The 24,026-nt window shown below is 40.7% G+C and overlaps 1 protein-coding gene across 5 annotated transcripts in view; it reads right to left on the bottom strand.

Moving 5' to 3' along the window:
• NIP7 (nucleolar pre-rRNA processing protein NIP7) overlaps nucleotides 1-24,026 on the bottom strand; it is a 73,627-nt gene that overhangs the window by 9,253 nt on the left and 40,348 nt on the right. For 2 of the 5 annotated variants that reach the window (XM_086689055.1, XM_086689054.1), the window contains exon 5: nucleotides 1,738-1,836. In XM_086689055.1, the coding sequence (XP_086545181.1) occupies nucleotides 1,777-1,836 (60 nt within the window). In that variant the 3' untranslated portion in view covers nucleotides 1,738-1,776. Of the gene's footprint in view, nucleotides 1-1,077; nucleotides 1,112-1,737; nucleotides 1,837-12,693; nucleotides 12,801-24,026 lie in introns of those variants that run through there. The other 3 variants (XM_086689053.1, XR_015244732.1, XM_086689057.1) reach the window with 3 other exon arrangements.

The following is a 24,026-nucleotide window of genomic DNA, read 5'->3' on the forward strand; positions in this document are numbered from 1 at the left end:
ATTGATCTGTTTGCACACCATGGTTGTCCCAGTATTTTGGCACATAGTAGGTGCTTAATAACTATCTGTTGAAGAGATAAATGCCCAGCTTCTGGAATGAGGGAGAAGGGGTTAAGTTTCTAAATAGAGTTTTCTGAAACTTGAGTGTGGGAAAGGAATTTGGCCTTGCCACTGGATTAAGAATGCCTACAGGCAGCCCCTAACCCTGGAACTTTATTCTTAAAGCATTTTAACTTCATGCTAACTTTGAGCCGTGGACGTGAGACCCACCCATGGTTAAGTTCAGGTTAGGTTTGGGACACTGGGATATTTTCTTTCATCCATAATCACTGGATCAAGGCCTATAAATCAAATAGTTAAGACACAAAACACAAACAAGGTCGTAATTTGTTTCTTCCTGCCCTCTGTTTTTCTTGGCATGGAAAAACTCAAGCTTTTCCTGACTGGGGATGGGTAATGACACTGGGGGGTGATTCATTAAAAGTGGCCTGAGTAACTGGCCTTTTATTTCTTCTCATTCTTTCCCTTTATTGTCCCAATTCATGTAAGGAAACACATTGAATAAAATAATTCTCTTGCTGATAAAGAACTTTCCCTTGACTCTTTGTTCATTTGCAGTTATATGTTCCCAGAATCAAAATCTTAGTGCTAGGGAGGCCAAAGTGGCTAAGGGTAGAAGCAGTGTATATTTCTAATAGAGAAGGAAGGCCAAGAATCCTGGCTTTTTTTTTTTTTTTTTTTTCTAGAGAGAAAGAGAGAGCGTGCTCAGAAGGGACAGAGAGAGAAGGAGAGAGAGAGAATCCCAAGGAGGCTCCATGCTGTCAGCGTGGGGCCCCATGTAGGGCTCAATCTCACAAACCGTGAGAGCATGACCTGAGCTGAAATCAAGAGTAGGATGCTTAACCGACTGAGTCACCCCGGTGCCCCAAGAACCCTGGCTTTGGAAGCCACTGCTTTTACCTCCTCTTCTTAACAAAGCTGCCTATTCTATTAGAAAAGTGTTCCAGTCCCCAGGGAATCTAGCAGGAGTTAGGGAGTCCCTCATCTCTAAACTGGGTGTCACAGTATCACTACTTTCCTCTCAAACGAGTGCCTTTAATGTCAACCATTCCTAAGGCCAGAAAAGAGAAAAGACAGTGATAACAACTAAAAATATTCAATTTCATAGTATTCAATTCAAAATATTCAATTTCATAGAGCATAATACCAAGAGAAATAGCAGAGTATACTATATTCATCTTTTACACTCCACACTGCTGTTTTATTTGAAGTATTTTTATGTTTTTTGTAAATAAAGAATAAATTCTAAAATATGTAAAAAAAAAAAAAAAAAGGCTGGACAATAATTGACCAAAAGGCTAACAATAGCTATATCAGGGTTGAGGGCTTGGAGTCTATTTTCATTTTCACGTTTGTCCTCGTCTGAATCTTTTTAGTTCTTTTCACAGATTGTGCATTACTTTTGTGATTAAAAAGAAGTAATAATAAAATGTGCTTTTATTTAAGTTGGTTTGTGTGCCCTGACCTCCTGCACCTCTCTGTGGAAGCGGAGCAATTTATTTTCCAAGAGGTGGGCATAGAAGGGCACGAGTGGGACTGCAATCCGGGTCAGGGCGAGGCTGTGGAAAAATACCAGTGATGCCTCACGCTCAGCACGGCTCTGGTGAAGGCCACTAGTAAGTCACCCCTCCTTCATTCTCTTCCCCCTCCATGTGAAATAATCCCAGTTCCTCTCACCTGTTGTCGTAAATCTGTTGTACATCTCTGAGCCTGCTCCTAGCGCCCCACCATCCCTGTGGATTCCCAAGGCAAGCAGCTCCTCCATGGGGGACGCGTCTAGGAAAGAGAGAGCGAGAAGATGAATCTGTGGGTCTCTGATGTTCTAAATTGGTGGTTCTTCCTGACTTTCGAGAAGGGACCTCAAAAGACAACATGCCTCCTACCGACCGAGGCTCTGGTCAATTAGGGGTCTAGGTAGTCAGGAGATGGATTATCTGCAAATATGGCTAGATGCTTGGTTGGAGAATGTGGCTCAGTAGGATTCCTTGTATCCTAATGAAACAGACTTTCCTACCAATCCCGGGCAGCAGTGAACAAGGCACCCTCCCTGTGAGGAGTGAGACAAGAACTTGTGCTCCCTCCCAGGATCATAGTCCCAAGACACTAGGAAGAGGAATACACTGGTGACTCATGCCTGGTTTCTCCTAGTGTTCCTCCTTCCCTAAGTGCAGAAGGAGAGAGGCAAAAAGAGGGGCCTGGACATGAGTGCTGATGACCCTCTACAGGAAGGAAATACATGGAGTGGGAAGAAAGCATTCTCCTCTCCCAAAGTTCTTACTATTTCTTGGATTATAGAACACTTTGAGGATATGAAGCAAGCTATAAACCACCACCTCAGAAAAGTGCACATATGTCCTGGACTTTGCTGGTAATGGTTTATATCTGCCTGTCTTTCCCTTTCTTCTAGAGCCCCCATTTTCCTCAGAGGAACTGTTCCTCTTCTAGTCTATATGAAGCTATGCAAGCTGTCAATCAGTATGTTCCACCTCCCCTTGCTTACAGGTGGGACATGTGATCCAATCTATTCAATCAGAGAAGCTCCTGTCCCTGTGGCACGGGGCGGGGCGGGGGGCGGGGCGGGGGGGGGGTGGTGCACGTTGGGGAAGACCCCTTGTTATTAAAGGAATATTAAACTGGAGAAAAGTAAAGCCTGGGGCTGTCCATCGCTATTTTGTCTGACTAGTGGAGTCTCAAGAGTGGAGGCCAACAAGGGGTGCCTGGCTGGCTCAGTCTAAAAAGCATGGGACTCTTGATCTCCCAGTTGTGAGTTCTAGCCCCAGGGTGGGTGTATAGAGATTACTTAAAAATGAAAAATCTTAAAAAAAAAAAAAAAAGGAATAGAGCCCAACAAAGTGGAAAGGTGCCCTCAGGACAGTGTTAAACCCTTGAATCTGGTCACAAAGAAAACCTAAACATAAATGAACCACATAATTTCCTTTTTTTTTTTCTTTCCCCTCAAGCTAGTGTGTGAGGTAGGTTTCTGTACCTTGCAACATACGTGCCCACATAATAGAACTTGGCCTCCACTTTCCAGGGGTGGTCAGACTCTGAAGCTCAGGCCTCCACTGGCCATTCAGAGCCCTGTTAGCGGTACCCCTTATACATTTGAAAATTGATCAAGGGAGGTAAGAGATTCAGATACATCAGATTACTGCATTTGGGGAGGCAGTACTTCCTTCTTCATGTTGGCTCCCTTTCTGCCTCGCAGCACCTGGAAAACCCCAAACCCCACCGAAAGCACCAACCAGAGGGCACACAGCTGGAGAGAAAACAGGCAGTGTGGGTGTGTTGGAATGCAGGAGGTTCTGGGAGGAAGAGGAAGACACTGGCGACTCATGCCCAGCTTCACCTGAAAAATTCGTACTGTATTATATAACTTAAAAAAAAAAATCTCTTTCAACTGCAAAATTTCAAAATTCTTTCCCCAAATCTTAAGAACGTAAAAAAAATCTCCAACTCCCCAAATTAGGATTTGTACTGCTGGCGTGAGCTTTTCCCCTCAAGACCATATAGATTGGCTTTCCCATGGATTTAGGATCAAAGGGCTCCTTCGGGTTATGTATTCCTTTGAAACGAATTCAAAGGCATGCATTTCCAAAGTGCAGGGGGAGCTGAAAAGCCTTCATCCTTGCTGAATGAATCAGCATCCTGGGAGCACAGGTGACACGTCCTGACCCATCCCTTCACTGTCTGATAAGCCCAAAGGTCATAGCTCTGAACTTGACCCCACTTTTCCTTCTTCCTGCCCCTTTTCTGGGTTTTCTGATAAGGTGCCCTAAGTCAGCTGTGACACTGTTTTCTCTCTCTGCAAACATAGTCCCCAGGGCGTGCACTCTGCCTGTGAGCTCCCCAGCTGCTTCCAGCTCTCCCTCTGCCCACAGCCCTTTAATTGCTGCATTCCAACAAATTAGCCATGTGACAGAAGATTATTTTTAACTTCAATAGAGCAGCTCCCTCTCTTTTAATATATCATGCTTGGCCCACATTCCCTCGGTGAAAAGGGCACCATCGGCTACTTCTGAGAACTTTTAATTACTCCAATTGTTTGCAAACCTCTTAGAAGCTTGGGGGAAAAATTTTTCTTCTCCTTTCCCAGTTTTCCCATTTCCTATTTAACGGGAGCTGAGGCTGAGTCCAACCTGGAGACTTACCAGCTTCAACAGGTCTCCTCAAATCTCTTCCAGCCCCCTCTACCTGTCCTCCTCCACAGGACTTTTCTTCCTTCCTTCCTTCCTTCCTTCCTTCCTTCCTTCCTTCCTTCCTTCCTTCCTTCCTTCCTTCCTTTCTCTCTCTCTCTCTCTCTCTCTCTCTCTCTCTCTTTCTCTCTCTCTCTTTCTCTCTCTTTCTTTCAAGTGCAAATCCACTGGGAGAATGAAGGGAGGGCAAGTTCCAGAGTCACAGGAACTGCATCCCAATGACACATGGAGCCTGGAAGGCAGCAGGAATGGACAGGGGATGGTGCCTGTGGCCTTAGGAAGACTGAGCCCTCAGCATCTTCTAGGTCTTGGGATCCTGCAAGAGGGTCCTAATGATTGAGCTGATTCTGAGTCTAAGCCTTCCAAATTTGAGTAAACCACACAGACCAATGAGCATCTCATTGACAATCACATGGACTAAAAGCCTTCTCCAATTTTTCTGAATGTTCTAAGTCCATGATACTTCTCTAATCTCAGGAGGCCAAGTGGGCTATGTGGCCAGAAATGATTGGTATTGTATCAACTACCTTCACCTAGAAAGGTAGAGATCGAGTTTCATTTTGAGTCTCCCAAAAACCGAGAAATGTGCAATTTCTTTTACCTGAGATTTGCAAAGTAATTCAGATAGGTTCTATCAGTATGGAATCATTCCAGATATTATCTATGCTTTATGCATTTTGATGCACAGTGAATTATAAAAAGATAGGTGTGTGTGTGTGTGTGTGTGTGTGTGTGTGTGTATGTGTGTATGTATGTGAGAGAGAGAGAAAGAGAGAGACAGAGAGAGACAGAGAGAGAGACAGAGAGACAGACACAGAGAATGGGGGGTTGTTGTGTATTAGTAAAAGGGAAGAAAAAGTGTTCCAGGCAGTGGGAACAGCATATATGCAAGCTGTTGGGTAGGAAAAAGGAGTGTGTTTTGGGAATTTTAAAAAGTCAATGTGACTAGAATCTACAGAGAGTAACACATTATGCTCCAAGAGCCCAGTTCTTTGAACTTTTTAAAATTGAGGTATATTTTACCTAAAATTAAATTCAAATATTTTAGTGTATAGATCAGTGAGTTTTGACAACTGCAAACGCTGCCACCCAAATCCAGATTCAAACTTTTCCAAGTCTTCAGAAAGTTCCCTAGTACCCCTGTCTAGTCAATGCCCCAACCTCGGGCAGCTGCTATTCTGATTTCTATCACCATAAATTTAACTTGTTTGTCCTTGATTTAGCAGCATATAAATGGGATCATACAGTATGTGTTTTTTTGTGTGCACTTCTTTCTACAATACATCATCTGGATTGTTCCAACAGTTCCATTCTGTATGGTGTTTTACTGTTGGATTTACAGGAATATGTGGTGATAAGGTCAAGCCTAACCAGAACAACTTCATTAATGATAGATTTCCCTAGCATGGGTTCAAGTCACCTGTCATAGACCACAGTAATTCCATTGAGACATGGCAAGGCACTTTTGATTTTAAAAAGGTTGGCAACGGGGAGCCTGGGTGGCTCAGATGGTTAAACGTCCAACTTCGGCTCAGGTCATGATCTCGTGGTTCACGGGTTCGAGCCCCACGTTGGGCTCTATGCTGACAGCTCAGAGCCTGGAGTCTAGTTCAGATTTTGTGTTTCCCTCTCTTTCTGCTTCTCCCCCATTCGTGCTCTCTCTCTTTCTCAAAAATAAATAAATATTAAAAAAAAAAAAAAAGGTTGGCAAATGTACCTCACCCTTTGATCCAGCCATTCTGGATTTAGGAGTTTCTCTTACAGGTAGATATCCTCACACATGTGTCACATGATATTTGTGGATGAATATGAATGAAAGGATTATTTTTCATAGTCAAGGATTAGAAACAAACTTATAAACATCCGTAGGGATCTGATTAAGTAAATAGTAAGTAATCCAGACAATGGAACACTATATGGTCATGAGAAAAAAATGAGGAGTTTCCTCAGGTCCTGAAACGAGATGCTCTCCAAAATGAAAATAGCCAGGTGCAGAAGAGCAGGTGTACTCATTCACTTACTAAACAGATTTTTAGGGAGAGACTGCAATGTTCCAGACACCATGCTACATGCCGAAGATACAACATTATATAGAATAAAATCCCAGGGTGCCTGGCTGGCTCTGTCAGTAGAACATGCAACTCTTGATCTCGGGGTTGTGAGTTCAAGTCCTACATTGGGTGTAGAGCTTACTTAAAAAAATTAAAATCTTAAAAAAAAAAAAAAGAATAAAATCCCTTCTCTCATGGAACTTGCTTTCTAGTGGCAGGGGTGGTAGAAAAAAATAAACAAATGAAAAATGTATTTGTATAGTGTGCTATCATTAATGTAAAATGAAAGAATGAAAGGGGGGGAAGAAAACATAAATGTGTTCTTTTATTTTATTTTATTTATTTATTTATTTATTTGTTTGTTTTTAATGTTTATTTATATTTGAGAAAGAGAGAGAGGCAGAGCGCAAGCAGGGGAGGGGATGAGAGAGACGGAGTCATAATCTGATGTAGGCTCCAGGCTCTGAGCTGTCAGCACAGAGCCTGACACAGGACTTGAACTCATGATCTGTGAGATCATGACCTGAGCCGAAGTAGGACGCTTAACCACCTGAGCCACTCAAGCACCCCCGTATTTTTATTATTTTTTTTAAGATTTTATTTTTAAGTAATCTCTACACTCAATCTGGGGCCCAACTCATAACTCCAAGATCAAGAGTCACAAGCTCCACCCACTGAGCCAGCCAAGTGCCCCACAAATGTGTTCTTTTAACTCTGCACAAAGTATCTATCTCAGAAAAGACACGCCAGAAACTGGTAGGACAGAGGAAGGGAGCTAGGAAGCTGCAGGATGAAGACACAACAAATGTCATTTAATGTTCTGTGTATCTTCTGACTTTAAATTATTGAATGGGTTATCTAATCCAGAATTAATGGATATAATTACAATATTTTGATCAAGTTGGAAGAAGTGTTTGGCAGCATTGCCCAGCACCTGGGCCCTCAAGTGGTGGGAAATGCCTTACGGCTTTTTAATCACGGCAGGAGGAAAGGGCTGGCCCCCAGCTGTCACTCACTGCAGTCATGAACCAAGTCATGGCATCACTCTGGTAAGATAAAAGAGGCACCAGGAGGACAGAAGGAAACAAAATCAGTCTTTAGTCACATATGCTTCATGGGTATTTATAAAAGCCTTAGGCAGCTCCTTCCTAAATTTGAATTAATGTCAAAAGAGAATCATTTCAGGAAGTATGAGTTCCTCTCTTCAAACTTTCTGGGACCATCCCACTCTGGTATGAATCGCATAGAGCCAAGTTCATTCACAGGGAACATCTGTGGGGGAGACGGGAAGCACAATAAAGAAACCATCTGACACTGAACATGGACATCATTGTCTTTTTTCCCAGCTTCCCTTGGGACATCCATTTGTTTGGTTGTGCGGGAAGGAAAGTCTATAAAATGTTTATGGTTATTATTTCAGTTTATTCATATAACATGTAAAAATGGCAATTTGGAAAAGGACTTCACTGAGATATGCATTCTTTGTGCATGTTTGTATTGCAGAGGCTTCACAGAGTTGTTGGAAGGTGGCTTTGTGGCTCCTTGTGGTTTTTAGTTAACCAAAATGATTAAAAAAAAAAAGTTTTGCTTTGAATATCAAGTTTGTAATTATTTATCTTATCTCACAATAAATTACCTCTTTCAAAATCCTACCATTATTTTTCTTATATTTTTATTAACTTTTAATTACTAGTTAATACAGGAATACATTCTGGGGCGCCTGGATGGCTCAGTCGATTAAACGTCTGACTTCAGCTCAGATCATAAACTTGTAGTTCGTGAGTTTGAGCCCCACGTCGGGCTCTGTGCTGACAGCTCAGAGCCTGGAACCTGCTTGGGATTCTGTGTCTCCCTCTTTCTATGCCCCTTCCCTACTCATATTCTCTCTCTCTCTCTCTCTCTCCCTCCCTCCCTCTCTCTCTCTTTAATGAATAAACATTAAATTATTTTTAATAAAAAAAGTAGTACTTTCTTCTTTTTTAAAAAAAAGTATTGCAGATAAAGTTTTGGTTCTCTTTAATCATTTTCCATAATGCTAATTTAATTGGCCTCAAGTATGGCTGGCAAATAATTACTTTATCATAGTGATTTTAATATGCAGCAAAGTGTGAGAATCACTTGTCTAACTGATTTAGGACTCCAATGTTTGGAAACTCAACCCCCTGACATGATGGGAAATACATATTTTTAAAAAAACAAGAAATAGTTTTCGTTTTTTAAGTGAAGGATGAGATTTGCCTTTCAAAATAGACTGCATTTTAGCAGAAAATTTCACTGCGTAAATAAAAAGCCAATATGCATTTCTAGAATAGAGTCTGGGGACAATGAGACCCTAAACTCACCATATAAAAGTTGTCATTGTTGTGGGCATGTTGCACCTCTGTAGATTATTACGATGTGGCTGGAGACTGGGGATTGAGGAAGAACTGACTGAAGAAGTTTCTTGGCTAGAGAAAGAGAGGGCTGTAAAAGACCCTTGTGAAAGAGTCAGGCTGAGACTCTTAAGTTCTGTGTTGTCCAACATGGTAGCCACCAACCACACATGGTTATTTAATCTTAAATTTAAGTGAATTGAAATGAAATCAAAAGTTAAGTTCCTCAGTCACGCTAGCCACATTTCAAGCACTCAATAGCCACATATAACTAGTGGTTACCATATTGGATGTAAGTATAGAATATTTCCCTCATTAAAGAAAGCTCTACGGCACAGTGCTACTCTAGAAATAATTGTATGTGGTCTTACCTAGTAGCTAGTTTTAAATGTTCATTCATGCAAAAATGAACTATTGGGACCTCATCAAAATAAAAAACTTCTGCACAGCGAAGAAACAATCAGCAAAATTAAAAGGTAACCAACAGAATGGGAGAAGATATTTGCAAATGACATATCAGATAAAGGGTTAGTATCCAAAATCTATAAAGAACCTATCAAACTCAACACCCAAAAAACAAATAATCCAGTGAAGAAAGGGGCAAAAGACATGAATAGACACTTCTCCAAAGAAGACATCCAGATGGCCAACCGACACATGAAAAAATGCTCAACATCTCTCATCATCAGGGAAATACAAAGCAAAACCACAATGAGATACCACCTCACACCTATCAGAATGGTTAACATGAACAACTCAGGCAACCACAGATGTTGGCAAGGATGTAGAGAAAGAGGATCTCTTTTGCCCTACTGGTGGGAATGCAAGCTGGTGCAGCCACTCTGGAAAACAGTGTGGAGGTTCCTCCAAAAACTAAAAATAGAACTACCCTATGACCCAGCAATTGCACTACTAGGCATTTATCCAAGGGATACAGGAGTGCTATTTCAAAGGAGCACATGCACCCCAATGTTTATAGCAGCACTATCAACAACAGCCAAAGTATGGAAAGAGCCCAAATGTCCATCCATGGATGAATGGTTAAAGAAGATGTGGTGTATAAATACAATGGAGATTACTTGGCAATCAAAAAGAATGAAATCTTGCCATTTGCAACTATGTGGATGAAACTAGAGGGTATTATGCTAAGTGAAATTAGTCAGTCAGAGAAAGACAAAAATCATATGATTTCACTCATATGAGGACTTTAAGACACAAAACGGATGAACATAAGGGAAGGGAAGCAAAAATAATATAAAAACAGGGAGGGGGACAAAACAGAAGAGACTCATAAATACAGAGAACAAACTGAGGGTTACGGGAGGGGTTGTGGGAGGAGGGATGGGTTAAATGGGTAAGGGGCACTAAGGAATCTACTCCTGAAATCATTGTTGCACTATATTCTGACTAACTTGGATGTAAATTTTAAAAAAAATGTTCATTCATGAAATGTAATCACTTGCTTTATTACCAAGCCTTCAACTAAGTTTTAAAGACATGAATAGACATTTTTCCAAAGAAGACATCAGATGGCTAATAGACACATGAAAACATGCTCAACATCACTCATCATCAGGGAAATACAAATCACAACCACAATAAGATACCATCTCACACCTGTCAGAATGGCTAACATTTACAACTCAGGCAACCACAGATGTTGGTGAGGATGTGGAGAAAAAGGATCTCTTTTGCCCTGCTGGTGGGAATGCAAACTGGGGCAGCCACTCTGGAAACAGTATGGAGGTGCCTCAAAAAGTTAAAAATACAACTACCCCATGACCCAGCGACTGCACTACTAGGTATTTATCCAAGGGATACCAGTGTGCTGTTTCGAAGGGACACATGCACTCCAATGTTTATAGCAGCACTATCCACAATAGCCAAAGTATGGAAAGAGCCCAAATGTCCATCCATGGATGAATGGATAAAGAAGATGTGGCATACATATACAGTAACATATAATGGAATATCACTCGGCGATCAAAGAGAATGAAATCTTGCCATTGGCAGCAATGTAGATGAAACTAGAGTGTATTATGCTAAGCAAAGTAAGTCAGAGAAAGACAAATATCATATGATTTCACTCATATGTGGAATTTAAGACACAAAACAGATAAACATAAGGGAAGGAAAAATAGTATAAAAAGAGAGAGGGAGAGAAACCATAAGAGACTCTTAAATACAGAGAACAAACTGAGGGTTGCTGATGAGGTGTTGGTGGGGGGGATTGGCTAAATGGGTGAGGGGCATTAAGGAGGACACTTGTTGGGATGAGCACTGGTAAGCGATTAAATCAGTAAATTCTATTCCTGAAATCATTATTACACTGTATGTTAACAAACTTGGATTTGAATATAAAAAAAATATAACAGCTAATGGGGCGCCTGGGTGGCTCAGTCAGTTAAGTGGCCGACTTCAGCTCAGGTCACGATCTCGCGGTCCGTGAGTTCGAGCCCCGTGTCGGGCTCTGGGCTGACGGCTCAGAGCCTGGAGCCTGCTTCCGATTCTGTGTCTCCCTCTCTCTCTGCCCCTCCCCCGTTCATGCTCTGTCTCTCTCTGTCTCAAAAATAAATAAATAAATAAAAATTAAAAAAATATATATAACAGCTAAATGTAACAGCTAATATTCATTGAATAACAGCTAAAAAAATATAACAGCTAAAATGTAACAGCTAATATTCATTGAATACTTATATATTGGTCAGTTTTCTTAGTGGCAGACAACACGTTTCACTCTTATCAATTTAAGCACAAAGAGATTTATTGAAGGGTATGGAGAGTTCACAGAATCATTAGGAAAGTTAAGAAATATGCTCTAGGGGCTCCCAGGTGGCTCAGTCGGTTAAGCATCTGACTTCGGCTCAGGTCATAATCTCACGGTTTGTAAGTTCGAGCCCCACATCGGACTCTGTGCTGACAGCTCGGAGTCTGGAGCCTGCTTCAGATTCTGTGTCTCCCTCTCTCTCTGCCTCCCCCCCGCCCCCCACACACACTTGTGCTCTCTCTCTGTCTCTGAAAAATGAATAAATGTAAAAAAAAAAAAAAAAGAAAGAAAGAAAAGAAATATGCTCTAGACTAAACATCCAGGAATGACTTCCAAAATTATACTGGAGAACGGGGTTGACAAGCAAGCTGCAGCCTCGGCCACCATCCAGAAGATTCAGAACTGCTAAGCTGCCACCATCAGCTGCTGGCTCCAGAATAATGTTGCCTTTGCCATGATCAGCACCAGCAAAATGGATGCTTCATGCCTGCCTCTCCTTCAACAGAGTTCAGAGCTCTCACTCTACAGAACTCCACAGAGTTCACATTTGTCTCACACAAATGGCATCTAAATCACAAACAAAATCAGAGCTGCAAGGGAGTTTGAGAAATGTACCAAGTATTTAGCTTCCTAAGCTAGAAAGAAATTGGAATGGATTTTGAAAGAACCAATCTAAAGTATCTGCCACAACTCGCCATGTGCCAAGTCCAGTAAACATGTCTGATCTCATTTCATTCCTACAAGAATTCAGTGAGGAAGGCCCTATAATTATCCCCATTTGACCGATGAGGACACTATGGTAAATGGTGGGACTCATAGGATGATCTTAGTTGCGCTTTTCAAGTTAAAGGAGCCCTGTGTCCACTCTAACTAAAGTAAGCACCGAAGGGACAGCTGCCTGGAGGAGCCAGGATGGAAGATGACAACCCACAAGAATAAAGCAGCGGTCCCAAGGTGACAAAGGACAGCCAGAATGAATCTGAGAACTCAGGAGTGGTGCCAGATTCATGCCAGATTCATGCCAGATTCCAGAGTCCCTGCTCTCCACAAGTCCATGCTGCCCCCAATGGGAAGAACCAGAACTCACCCACACGTGACAAAGACTAAGAACACTTTCTTGGTTACATTTCAACAGCCCCAGTTATATCTGTGACACAGAGGGCAGTGCAAGTAAAGAACTCAGCAGGGAAGGCTTCCAGACGGAGGTGAGTTTTCAGTTGGTTTTAGAGAAGTGTTAGCTTACGTACATCTGTCAGAAGGCAGAGGCTTTCAGATGAAAGAACTCACGTGTCTCACGCCAAGACTCAGGGCTGAAGCGGGCAGCCACTGTAGCATATCAGACCAACGTCCTTGCCTGAGGAGGAAGGAGGTGGGTCAGTGTTTAGGAGAAAACAATAAAGAAGCTGGTTGGGAAGGGAACTGATTGCAGGATAAAATCACATGAAACCCTACCTATGATTATAGCTATATTAAAATATTAATAGAGTATATATTGAAATTAAATTAATTAAAATCTCAGGGAGTGGGACCCAGAAATTTTCTAAAACTCCAAGTCGATTTGTCCTGATTTGCCTGTCACAATGGCTGCTCCCGGTCCCATGTCTCCTTCCCTGTGAAAAAGCCCAAGCTTCTGGTGCATGGGGGCTGGGGCCCCCCCCCTTTTTTTTTTTAACGTTTTATTTATTGTTGAGACAGAGAGACACAGAGCATGAACAGAGTTGGGTCAGAGAGAGGGAGACACAGAATCCGAACCAGGCTCCAGGCTCTGAGCTGTCCGCTCAGAGCCCACGTGGGGCTCGAACTCACAAAGCCTGAGATCGTGGCCTGAGCCGAAGTCGGTCGCTTAACCGACTGAGCCACCCAGGCGCCCTGCCATGTCATTCTTTCCAGGAGACATTTTAGTAGGATCAAAAGATAACCATGTCAGACAGAAGAATAAATCTCAAGGAAATGGGTCACTTGGAGCTGGGAGGTTCAGAATAATTTGAGAAACCAGCGTCAACATCTCAGAAATGCAGTAGGATGTGTGTTTCTTACTTACTTCACTTAAGTTTTATCAAACAATATTAGTAACAACATTCTAACAAGTCTTTCCATCTACTTGGTCTTATGCTAAGCAATTTAATATTGCTTTATATGATTTAACCCTCACAACAATTACCTATACTAGAGGCAATTAATATTGCCATTTTACCAGTGAGGAAACTGAGGCTTAAGAAGTCCCACAACTAAGAAGTGGACCCTGGAGTCCATAGATTTAGCCATCCCGCTATGCTGCCTTGATTTCTTTATCCTTATTTGTGTTTCCCTATTATTTTTCACACGTTATGTTTGTTTACTCATTGGCTCTTCACTCCTCCAAAGACGAGAAGTTTCTTAAATGTGATGATTAAGTCTGACTCATCTTTTTACACCCTTAACCCCAATACCTGACAAAGACTAGCACATAGTACTTAATATGCGTGAGTTAGACAAAGCTTTATAACATAACCATTCACTTTATTTTTTTTATTTTTTTTTTACATTTATTTATTTTTGAGAGACAGAGAGACAGAGCATAAGTGGGGGAGGGGCAGAGATAGAAGGAGACAGAGAATCTGAAGCAGGCTCTAGGCTCTGAGCTCTCAGCACAGAGCTTGATGTGAGGCTCAAACCCATAAACTGTGAGATCATGACCTGAGCTGAAGTCAGACACCCAACCAACTGAGCCACCCAGGCGCCCCACTTTATTTTTTAAAAATATTTATTTATTTTTTAGAGAGACAGAGACAGACTGCGAGCTGGGGAGGGGCAGAGGGAGAGAGAGGGAGACACAGAATCCAAAGCAGGTTCCAAGCTGTCAGCACCGAACCCACGCAGGACTCAAACTCATGAGCCATGAAATCATGATCCGAGCTGAAGTCGGCCCCTTAACCGACTGAGCCACCCAGGCCCCTCCATTCACTTTATATACTTATACACAATGACTCTTGCAGATAGTCACAGCTTCTGGGTAACAAGTTGATGATGTGAGTCCTCTCATTTCATATATTGCCATGGTCAAGTGTGAGGGTCTTAGAGTCAGATAGTTACAGGTTTGAATCCTGCCTCAGCCAATTCTTAATGGTATAGCTTTGGGCAAATGTTAAACGAAAAAAGTTTTGGGGCACCTGGGTGGCTCAGTCGGTTGAGTGTCCAACTCTTGATTTCGGTTCGGGTCATGATCCCAGGGTCGTGGGATCAAGCCCCACATTGGGCTCCATGCTGAGTGTGGAGCCTGCTTAAGATTCTCTCTCTCTCTCTCTCTCTCTCTCTCTCTCTCTCTCTCTCTCTCTCTCCCTTTGCCCCTCTCCCCAACTTGAGTTCTCTCTCTATGTCTAAAAAAAAAGTTTATAATTTATAAAGGGTTATTTGTAAAAAGAGCACTGTTCTTGGGTCCTGAAGAAATAACTGGAAAAGTTAATGATTCCAATGCTTAAAAATATATCTGTGTGTACAGGCACATCAAAAGACGCTCAACATCCCTAATCATCAGGTAAATGGAAATCGAAATGATAATAAGATATCTACCTCACTCCTGTCAGAATGGCTACTATCAAAAAGAAATAGCAAGTGTTGGTGAGGCTATGGAGAAAAGGGAATCCTCATGCACTGTTGGTGGGAATGTAAATTAGTGCAGTCACTATGGAAAACAGTCTGGGGTTCCTCAAAAAATTAAAAACAGAACTACTGTACAATCCAGCAATCACGTTTCTCATTATTTATCCAAAAAAAATGAAAACACTAATTTGCAAAGACATCTGTACCCCTAAGTTCATTGCAGCATTATATGCCATAGCCAAGATTTGGAAGCAACATAAATGCCTATTGGTAGATTAATAGATAACAAGTGCTATGTACCTGCAAAGGAATATTACTCAGCCACAAAAAGACTGAAATCTTGCCATTTATAACAACACTGGTAGACCCAGAAGGTATTATGCTAAGTGAAATTTCTCAGAGAAAGACAAAATATGGTATGATTTCACCTCTATGTGGAATCCAAAGAAGCAATACAAATAAACAAATAAAACAAACCAGAAACAGATTCATAGATACAGAGAAAAAACTGATGGTCGCCCGAGGGCTGTAGGATGTAGGAATGGACGGAATGGGGGAAGGAGGTTAAGAAGTGCAAACTTCCAGCATAGGGAATATAGAAAATAATACTGTAACAACTTCATATGGTGACAGATGGTAACTAGAGTTACTGTGGTGACCACTGGTGATGTATATAAATATCGAATCACTATGTTGTATACCTGAAACTAATATGATATTGTATTTCAGTTATTCTGTAATGACAAATATGTACCTGATCAAAGTGATAGACAGGTGGGTTCTCAGAGGAGCTCAGTGTCTCGCTACAGTAGCCAGCAGCCTGCTGACCCTCTCAGCTCCTCCTACTGAGAAAGATGGAGAAGCAAGAACAGGGAATTGCTGTGGTTAAATGTTAACTTGTGTTTATTTCTCTACAACTGCAGGCTGTTTAATTTGGCCAACCCAGTGAAGATTCTTTGGTAAACTTGTGCATAATTTCTAAACACCAGACCTACGACCTTTACACACATGCTAAACATTTATAGAGCGGAAGAGTTCTCTTTTTTCTCCATCAGTGGATTGAATAAATACCAACACCCTCCCCTTTCCCCCCGAAAAAGTATTCTGTGATCTACACTAAAGATAAATTGGTAATAATTCATCCTGATCAGCAAAGGGTTGTAAAGCAGATTCTTTGATAAGCCAATTAATTTCAGAAGGCACTGGGGCTTATTTCTTCCCGATACTGATTTATATTCTCAAAGCCATAGAATGTTAGAGCTGGAAAGAAACCTTTTAAGATTATCTTGTCAAGCCTTCTGATTTTAATGGAGGAGAAAACTGTGCACTCCAGAGAGGAAAGTTTAGACTCACGGACAAATGTTAATAAAGAAAGAATCATATAGAAAATATTTTGTCATAATAATTCCTACAGCACTGTGGTTATTGTTTTTTGTTCCTTTTATAATCTGGTGGTCCAAATACAGTATTTGGGCCTGGACTTGGAAATCTGTGGACACTAATCTTCAGCTTTGTGCTGACGTCAGAGATATTTGAGAAGCACTGCTGCCCCCTGCTGGAAATTTAAAACCTCACAGGTTCTCAAGGTTCTATGTAATTTTTTAAGTCAAAAAAATTCTAAAAGTAATATTTCCTTAAGTTAGTAAGCTTAAATTTTTTTCATTTTACTTATTTCATAAAGATAGAGAGAACACATGCATGTGAATGGGGTAGGAACAGAGGGAGGGGGGGAGAGAGAGAGAGAGAGAGAGAGAGAGAGAGAGAGAGAATCCCAAGCAGGCTCCATACTCAATGCAGATCTGTGGCAGGGCTGGATCCCACAACCCTGGGACCATGTCCTGAGCAGAAGTCAAGAGTCAGATGCTCAACCAACTGAGTCACTCAGGCACCTCCTGTTAGTAAGTTTAAATAGTATGGAAGGGTATAAAGAGAAAGCCAATACTTGCCCCCCTTCAATAATACTTCCCAGTGATAACTGCCATTAACAATTTTATTGAACATTTTCCCATAATTTTTTACTTATATATTTGTATATGTCTGTGCACATGTATATAATTTTATAGATATGTAGGAAAATGCCATGCAATGTCTTATAGCTTATTTTTCTTTATTTTGGATATTTAAAAGCTTCCTAATTTTTTTTTTAGAAACATATCTTGAATATTTTTAAAAAAGTAATCTCTATGCCCAGCGTGGGACTTGAACTCACAACCCAGAGATCAAGAGTTACATGCTCTTCCAACTGAGCCGGCCAGGCACTCCCAGGTGCTCCTGTCTTGAGTAACTTTTTTAAAAAATTGTATTTTAGAGAGAGAAAAAGCATGCCCGTGAACATGGGGGAGGGGCAGAGAAAGAGAGAGAATCATAAACAGACTCCACACTCAGAACAGAGCCCAATGCAGGACTCGATCCCACAACACTGGGATCATGACCTGAGCCAAAATCAAGAGTCAGATGCTCAACCTCCTGAGCCACCGAGGTGCCCCTTGAACATCTTTTCAAAGCAGTATATTGACAACCTCATTCTTTTTTATGGGCGGATAATAGTCCATTGCTTGGATGTACCATAAATTATTCATTCAGTCTTCTTTTGATAGACTAAAATGTAAATCTCTCTAAGAGCAGGGAATTTATTTACTATTTTGTTGTTGTTACTCACCGCTGTCTCCAGTAATGAGAATAATACTCAACAAAGTTTGCTTAGTAAGTAAATGGACACTTTCCTAGTTTTAAGAATTTCTGTTTAAAAACTGTTCTGAATGCGTTTGTGCCCATATTTTTGTGCATTGGATAAAGTCTAGGAGGAAGTACAGGTTCAAAGGCATGTGAATCTTAAGTTTTGACAGATACTGACAAATTTATCACTTTTGATGAAGAATGGATCCAGATGTTTAATAATTCTATCATTCCCATGACTGACTTGACATCAAAACCAGAAGCTCCCAGAGAATTAATGAAACATAGCTGTTTTCTGCACATCCCTTTTCTGCTCTAATTCAGTAGTGGGGTGGCACAGAATATTTAACATGCCCCGCCCCCCGGCGTGATTCCCATGCACACTCAGAACTGGCAATAGCCACATAATCTACCCATGTCTTGCTACACTGCAGCAGATGGGAATGTGCTCCTATATCCTAATCTTCATGTGGTAACTCATTTGTTATTCACCTGATGCTTATCGAGTGCCTACTGTGTGTAAGACCCTATGCTCTCTCAACCACACGCAAGATTGTACAGGGGGTGTGGTATGGATTTCGCCACTGCCATGGGTGGTGGTGCTGGGGGCGAACGGGTGAGTTTGTCGGCATACGTGTTGGCCGGTGGCTGGGGTTTGGGGAGGGAGCAATGTGTGGGTGAAACTTGGGAATCCTGCAGCACGACAGTGGCAGAAATTTTTTAAAGGCCCAGCCCTGCCCTCAGTGACACGTATGTGTGTCTAACAAACATGGAGCCAGCGCAACTTCTAGCTCTTCTTAGGCAAGTGCTACCGAGGGTCGCCAAAAGCCGAGGAGTGGGGCGGGGCACAGCCTCTCCCCCCTGGGCCCTTGTAAGCCAGATAAAATATCATGCAGATGCGACACATGTGGGAAATGCGCCATGGACAGCCAACAGATGGCAGTCATAAAAAGAGATGACAGATTCCACCGTCATTCACGACCCACCCAAATGTCACGTCCGCTGGGCTCTTTCCCTGGCAGTTCCTGCCCCAAGCAGGTGTTGTTTTCATGTACTCCATGGCAGTTAAAATATAACAACAGAAGGAAAAAAAAACCCACCAGAAAACAAACTGCTACTACTATTCCCCAAGGCTTACTGTATCATAACTTCTGACCACATTACCGTATGACCCCATTTTATTCTCCCGACAGTGTAGCGAACTCAGAGAAGTTAAATAACCAGACAAAGGCTACACAACTTGTTTAGTAGATTGATTTTCACATCCTTTTTGCTTGCACATCTCATCACATAATTTTGAAAAATTGTGTATCCCTAGAAACAGACATTTATGTCTGAAATGCATCTACAGCCACTTAATTTATAACAAAGGAGGCACTACAGAAAGCAGGGGTGTTTTATTTTGTTTTTTGAGAGAGAGAGAGAGAGAGAGACAGAGACAGAGACAGAGGGAGAAAGAGAGAGAATCTTAAGCAGACTCCACATTCAGCAAGGAGCCCAACAAAGGCCTCAATCCCACAGCCCTGGGACCATGACCCGAGCTGAAATCAAGAGTCAGACGCTCAACCAACTGAGCGCCCAGGCGCTCCTGGATTTTTTACTAAATGGTGCTGTAATAGCTAGATACCCATATGGGGAACACAACATCAAATCCAGGTGGATAAAAGACAAATGTGAAAGACAAAAATCTACGACTTTTTAGAATATATGAAAATATTTTCTCGGCTTCTGAATAGGAAAGGATTTATTAAACAAGCCACTAACTGCTCAAGATAAAGGAAAAGAATGATAAAGAGAATGATTCAATTACACTAAAGTTACACATTGTGGTTCACAAATATACTACAGAGAGTATACTAGATAAACTACAGAGTAAGAGAAGATAATTGCAACAAATGTAACCATATGCTCATCAGCTCGTTGCAACATTAGGCAAAGGCAACAGTGTTAAATGGTACAACTACTTTGGAAAACAGTTTGGCATCCTTTTTGTACAAATGTTATACAGTTGCTCCTTGAACAACATGGGTGGTTTGAGTGAATTGTACAGGTCCACTTATACATGGATATACACTTAATATTTTTTCTTATACTTTTCTTTATTTTTAGTAAGTTCTACATCCAATGTGGGGCTGGAACTCATAACCCTGAGATCAAGATTCACATGCTCTGCAGACTGAACCAGCCATGTGCCCTTTCTTAGAATATTATTATTTTTTTATTTTTTTAACGTTTATTTATTTTTGAGACAGAGAGAGACAGAGCATGAACAGGGGAGGGTCAGAGAGAGGGAGACACAGAGTCTGAAACAGGCTCCAGGCTCCGAGCTGTCAGCACAGAGCCTGATGCGGGGCTCGAACTCACGGACCGCGAAATCATGACCTGAGCCGAAGTCGGCCGCTTAACCGACTGAACCCCCCAGGTGCCCCGACTCTTAGAATATTCGTAATAACATTTACTTTTCTCTAGCTTATTTTATTGTAAGCATACAGTATATAATATACATAACATACAAAATATGTGTTAATCAACTGTTTATCGGTAAGGCTTTTGGTCAACAGTAGTTAAGTTTTGGGGGAGTCAAAAGTTACGTGCAGATTTTTTACTGTATGGGGGTCAGTGTCTCTAAATTCTGCATTGTTCAAGGGTCAAGTGTAGTTCACAATTAAAAAGAAAAGAAAAGAAACCACTGACTAACAATGTGTATCTCTTTCCATATTTTAAAGTTGACATCTAAAAGTTTCCATCTTGGGGCACCTGGGTGGCTCATTCAGTTAAGTGTCTGACTTTGGCTCAGGTCATGATCTCATGGTTCGTGAGTTTGAGCCCCACGGAGCCCAGAGCCTGTTTCAGATTCTGTGGCCCCTTCTGTCTCTGCCCCTCCCCCACTTGCACTCTCTCTCTCAAAAATAAACATTAAAAAAATTTTAAGCCTCCATCTTACTTTTTATTACTTGAACAACAATGCTTATAGAAGCCTTATGTTTAATTGTCCCAAATAGAAAACAACCCAAATATGTATGGAAAATAACTAACTAAATTGTTGATTTTCATAAAATACAACACCACTCAGCAATAAAAAGGAATGACATGGATGAATCTCAAAAACGCTGTTAGCAAATGAAGTCAGACACAAAGGGTATCTGCTGTATGATTCTGTTTATATAAAATTCAGAAACAGACGAAACTAAGATGTTTGAAATCCAAACAGTGGTTGGTGGATGAGGAGTGACTTGAAGAGGGCATCAGGGAACATTCTGGGGTGATTCATCACACATTTAACTAGATGCAAAATATGTACTTTCTGGCACATTATGGATCTTAACATTTAAAAATAAAACTGTGATATCACTGCCATAAATACATCCAATGAAATATAAGTACCATACTGATTTGATATTCACCATCATCCATTTAAAAATTTAAAAATATGGACAAGCCCTTCTTGACTAGTCCTTCATTTTAAATCATTCTTTTTATCCTTGAAATCCATGTCTCCCACCATATATTACTCTAATGTAACATGTTTTTATGTTTGAAAGTCCCTTATTCATCATCTATTTCTCTGCAACAACATATGACCATGTATTTACATTTTTTCTTTTTTTAGATTTTAAAGTCTTTAAAAATATGCTATCACCACAAGGGTTTAAATATTAATTTTCTTTGGACTTAAGCTAACATTATAAGTTATACACTAATAATATCAATCAAAGCAGCATAAAGTTATGTCCACTGAAAGTTAATCTCTTAATGAAATGAATGAAGGAATAGTTAATGGGACCTCAAGTAGTCTTTTTTTTTTTTTTTTTGAGTTTATTTATTGAGAGAGAGAAAGAGAGAGAGAGAGAATGCACACGTGCACATACAGGGAGGGGTAGAAAGAGAGGGAGGGAGAGAATCTTAAGCAGGTCCCATGCTCTTACCGTGAAGCCAGAACCAGGGCTGGAACTCACAAACCACGAGATCATGACCTGAGCTGAAACCAAGAGTCAAACGCTTAACCGACTGAGCCACCCAGGTGCCCCAGGACCTTAATTAGTCTTGAACTATGCCAGTATTGGTATCCAAACTTAGTTTCTTACAACATAATATACACCAGAGTGGGATGTAGATTATATGCCTTACCTTTTGCAAGGTGGGAGACAGATGATTAGGACAGAGAAACTGGCAGGATCTCTGACTTTGGAGTATTCTCAGATCAGTTTTAAGAAAGATAACACATGAGGGGCGCCTGGGTGGCGCAGTCGGTTAAGCGTCCGACTTCAGCCAGGTCACGATCTCGCGGTCCGTGAGTTCGAGCCCCGCGTCAGGCTCTGGGCTGATGGCTCGGAGCCTGGAGCCTGTTTCCGATTCTGTGTCTCCCTCTCTCTCTGCCCCTCCCCCGTTCATGCTCTGTCTCTCTCTGTCCCAAAAATAAATAAACGTTGAAAAAAAAAATTAAAAAAAAAAAACTTAAAAAAAAAAAAAAAGAAAAGAAAGATAACACATGAAGGTTGATCCCCCTTGAGAAGTCTTCATGCTTAAGGATGTGTATAATTCCAGTTTGAAGATGGCCAGTTTAGAATGTGCTGGAGATGGAATTCTATGTCTGACTACCAGCCTAGATTCTTTCAACTGTGCCATACAATCCTATTTTATTTCTTATCACTTTGACCTAAAACAACCATTTTAGGAATATTTATTTGCCTTTTGGGGGATGGTGGGAAGCTATGGAAGGAATACATTACCATTGCTCAAAATTAAAATATAGTATCATTTTTACATGTCAGTCTTCCATCTAGACCTTGAACTCTCACAGGGAAAAATTAGTGTTTTATCTATATTTGTGGCCCTAGAACCTACTGAGCTTCAACTCACAAAGCAGGGCCTCAATAAATGTTGAGCAAATGCCCATGGAGGACTAGACTATTTTTTTTTCTATGATCTCACAGCATACTACCTAAAAAATCTTACCTAATATAAGACTGGAAATGTCCTGTCCTGGACTGGAAGTTATTAGGCTCTGAAGCTTTTCTTGAGCTTCATACATGAGTCAGGCATCATGCTAAGGCTTCATTAAGGATAACATTTATTGGGGATCTTTTCCCTCTACTCCTGTAGAAAATTAGGAAAAATTAGAAAAGTCTAAGGAAGAAAATATTTGAAATCTCTTGTCATTCTATCTTGGTTAATATAAATAGATCTGGATTTAAAATTGGACTCAGACAACAAAAATCAAATCAAATCAAATCAAATCAAAAAATAAAAGTAGGAGGCAGACATAAATTCATTATAACATCTTGGGCAAGTCAACCTTGTGGAGCCTCAGTTTATCCATCTGTAAAACTGGCATAATAATACCATTTTTTGTAGGATTTTGATGAAGATTAAATGAAATAACAGCATTTATTTACCCTAGCATAATACATGGTAAATAGTAAATGTTAACAAAAAAAAGTGTACATGATTGTAACTGACATAAATTTGTGGTCACATTATATGTTTCAATTATTTTTCTCTTATTATATCTTGAGCATGAAATCATCTTTGGGTACATATTTATTTATTTTCTTGTTTTTTGTGAGGGGACATAATTTTTATCACAGAGAAAATTTCTTACTATGAACACACCAGGAGTTACTTAATAACCTTATTTTTAGATCTTTCTAGTTCTAATTTTTTGTACACTATCAGTAATGCTGAGATGAAAATGCTTGCACTCAAATCTTAGTGCACTTTTACAAGTATTTCTACAGAATGAATTTCTAAACAATGGAAGTTTTATGGCTTCTGCTATTTGTTGTTGTTTGTTTATTTGTTTTTGTTTTTTGTTTTGGTTTGGTTTGGTTTCCCTGAATTGCTCTTTGGAAAGTTTTTATAGATTTACAGTTTCACCAGCACTGGCCAAAAGTACCTGTTTCACAGCACCCTCCCTGACACTGGGTATTATTATTTTTTTTAACCTTGCCAATTTAATTGACATGTATCAGGCATTGTTTTACAGGCTTTACCTCATTTCATCTTCACTACAATCCTGTGAAGTGTCCATTTGGCAATCTGTCCTCTTTAGCAGATGGGGAGAAACAAGACTACTAGAGGTTAAGTTCTTACTCAAGCCAGTAAATTATTAGGCCAGGAGAAGCCTGTTGATCATTAACTTGCTGACTGTAGCTTTTCCCCTATACCACACTGCCTCCTGCTGGTGCCCAGAGGGAGGGCAGGAAGCACTGAAGCTCCTCAAAGCAGAATCCTTAAATAAGAGTTGAATATTTGTGGTGAGTAAAGAAGAGAAAACCATATGATGGTGCGACTTTGAAAAATGAGGAGAAAACTAAACAAGCTT

The sequence above is a fragment of the Puma concolor genome, chromosome E2, assembly GCF_028749965.1.
Source record: "Puma concolor isolate L17-30 chromosome E2, mPumCon1.1.hap2, whole genome shotgun sequence".
Classification (NCBI taxonomy): domain Eukaryota; kingdom Metazoa; phylum Chordata; class Mammalia; order Carnivora; family Felidae; genus Puma; species Puma concolor.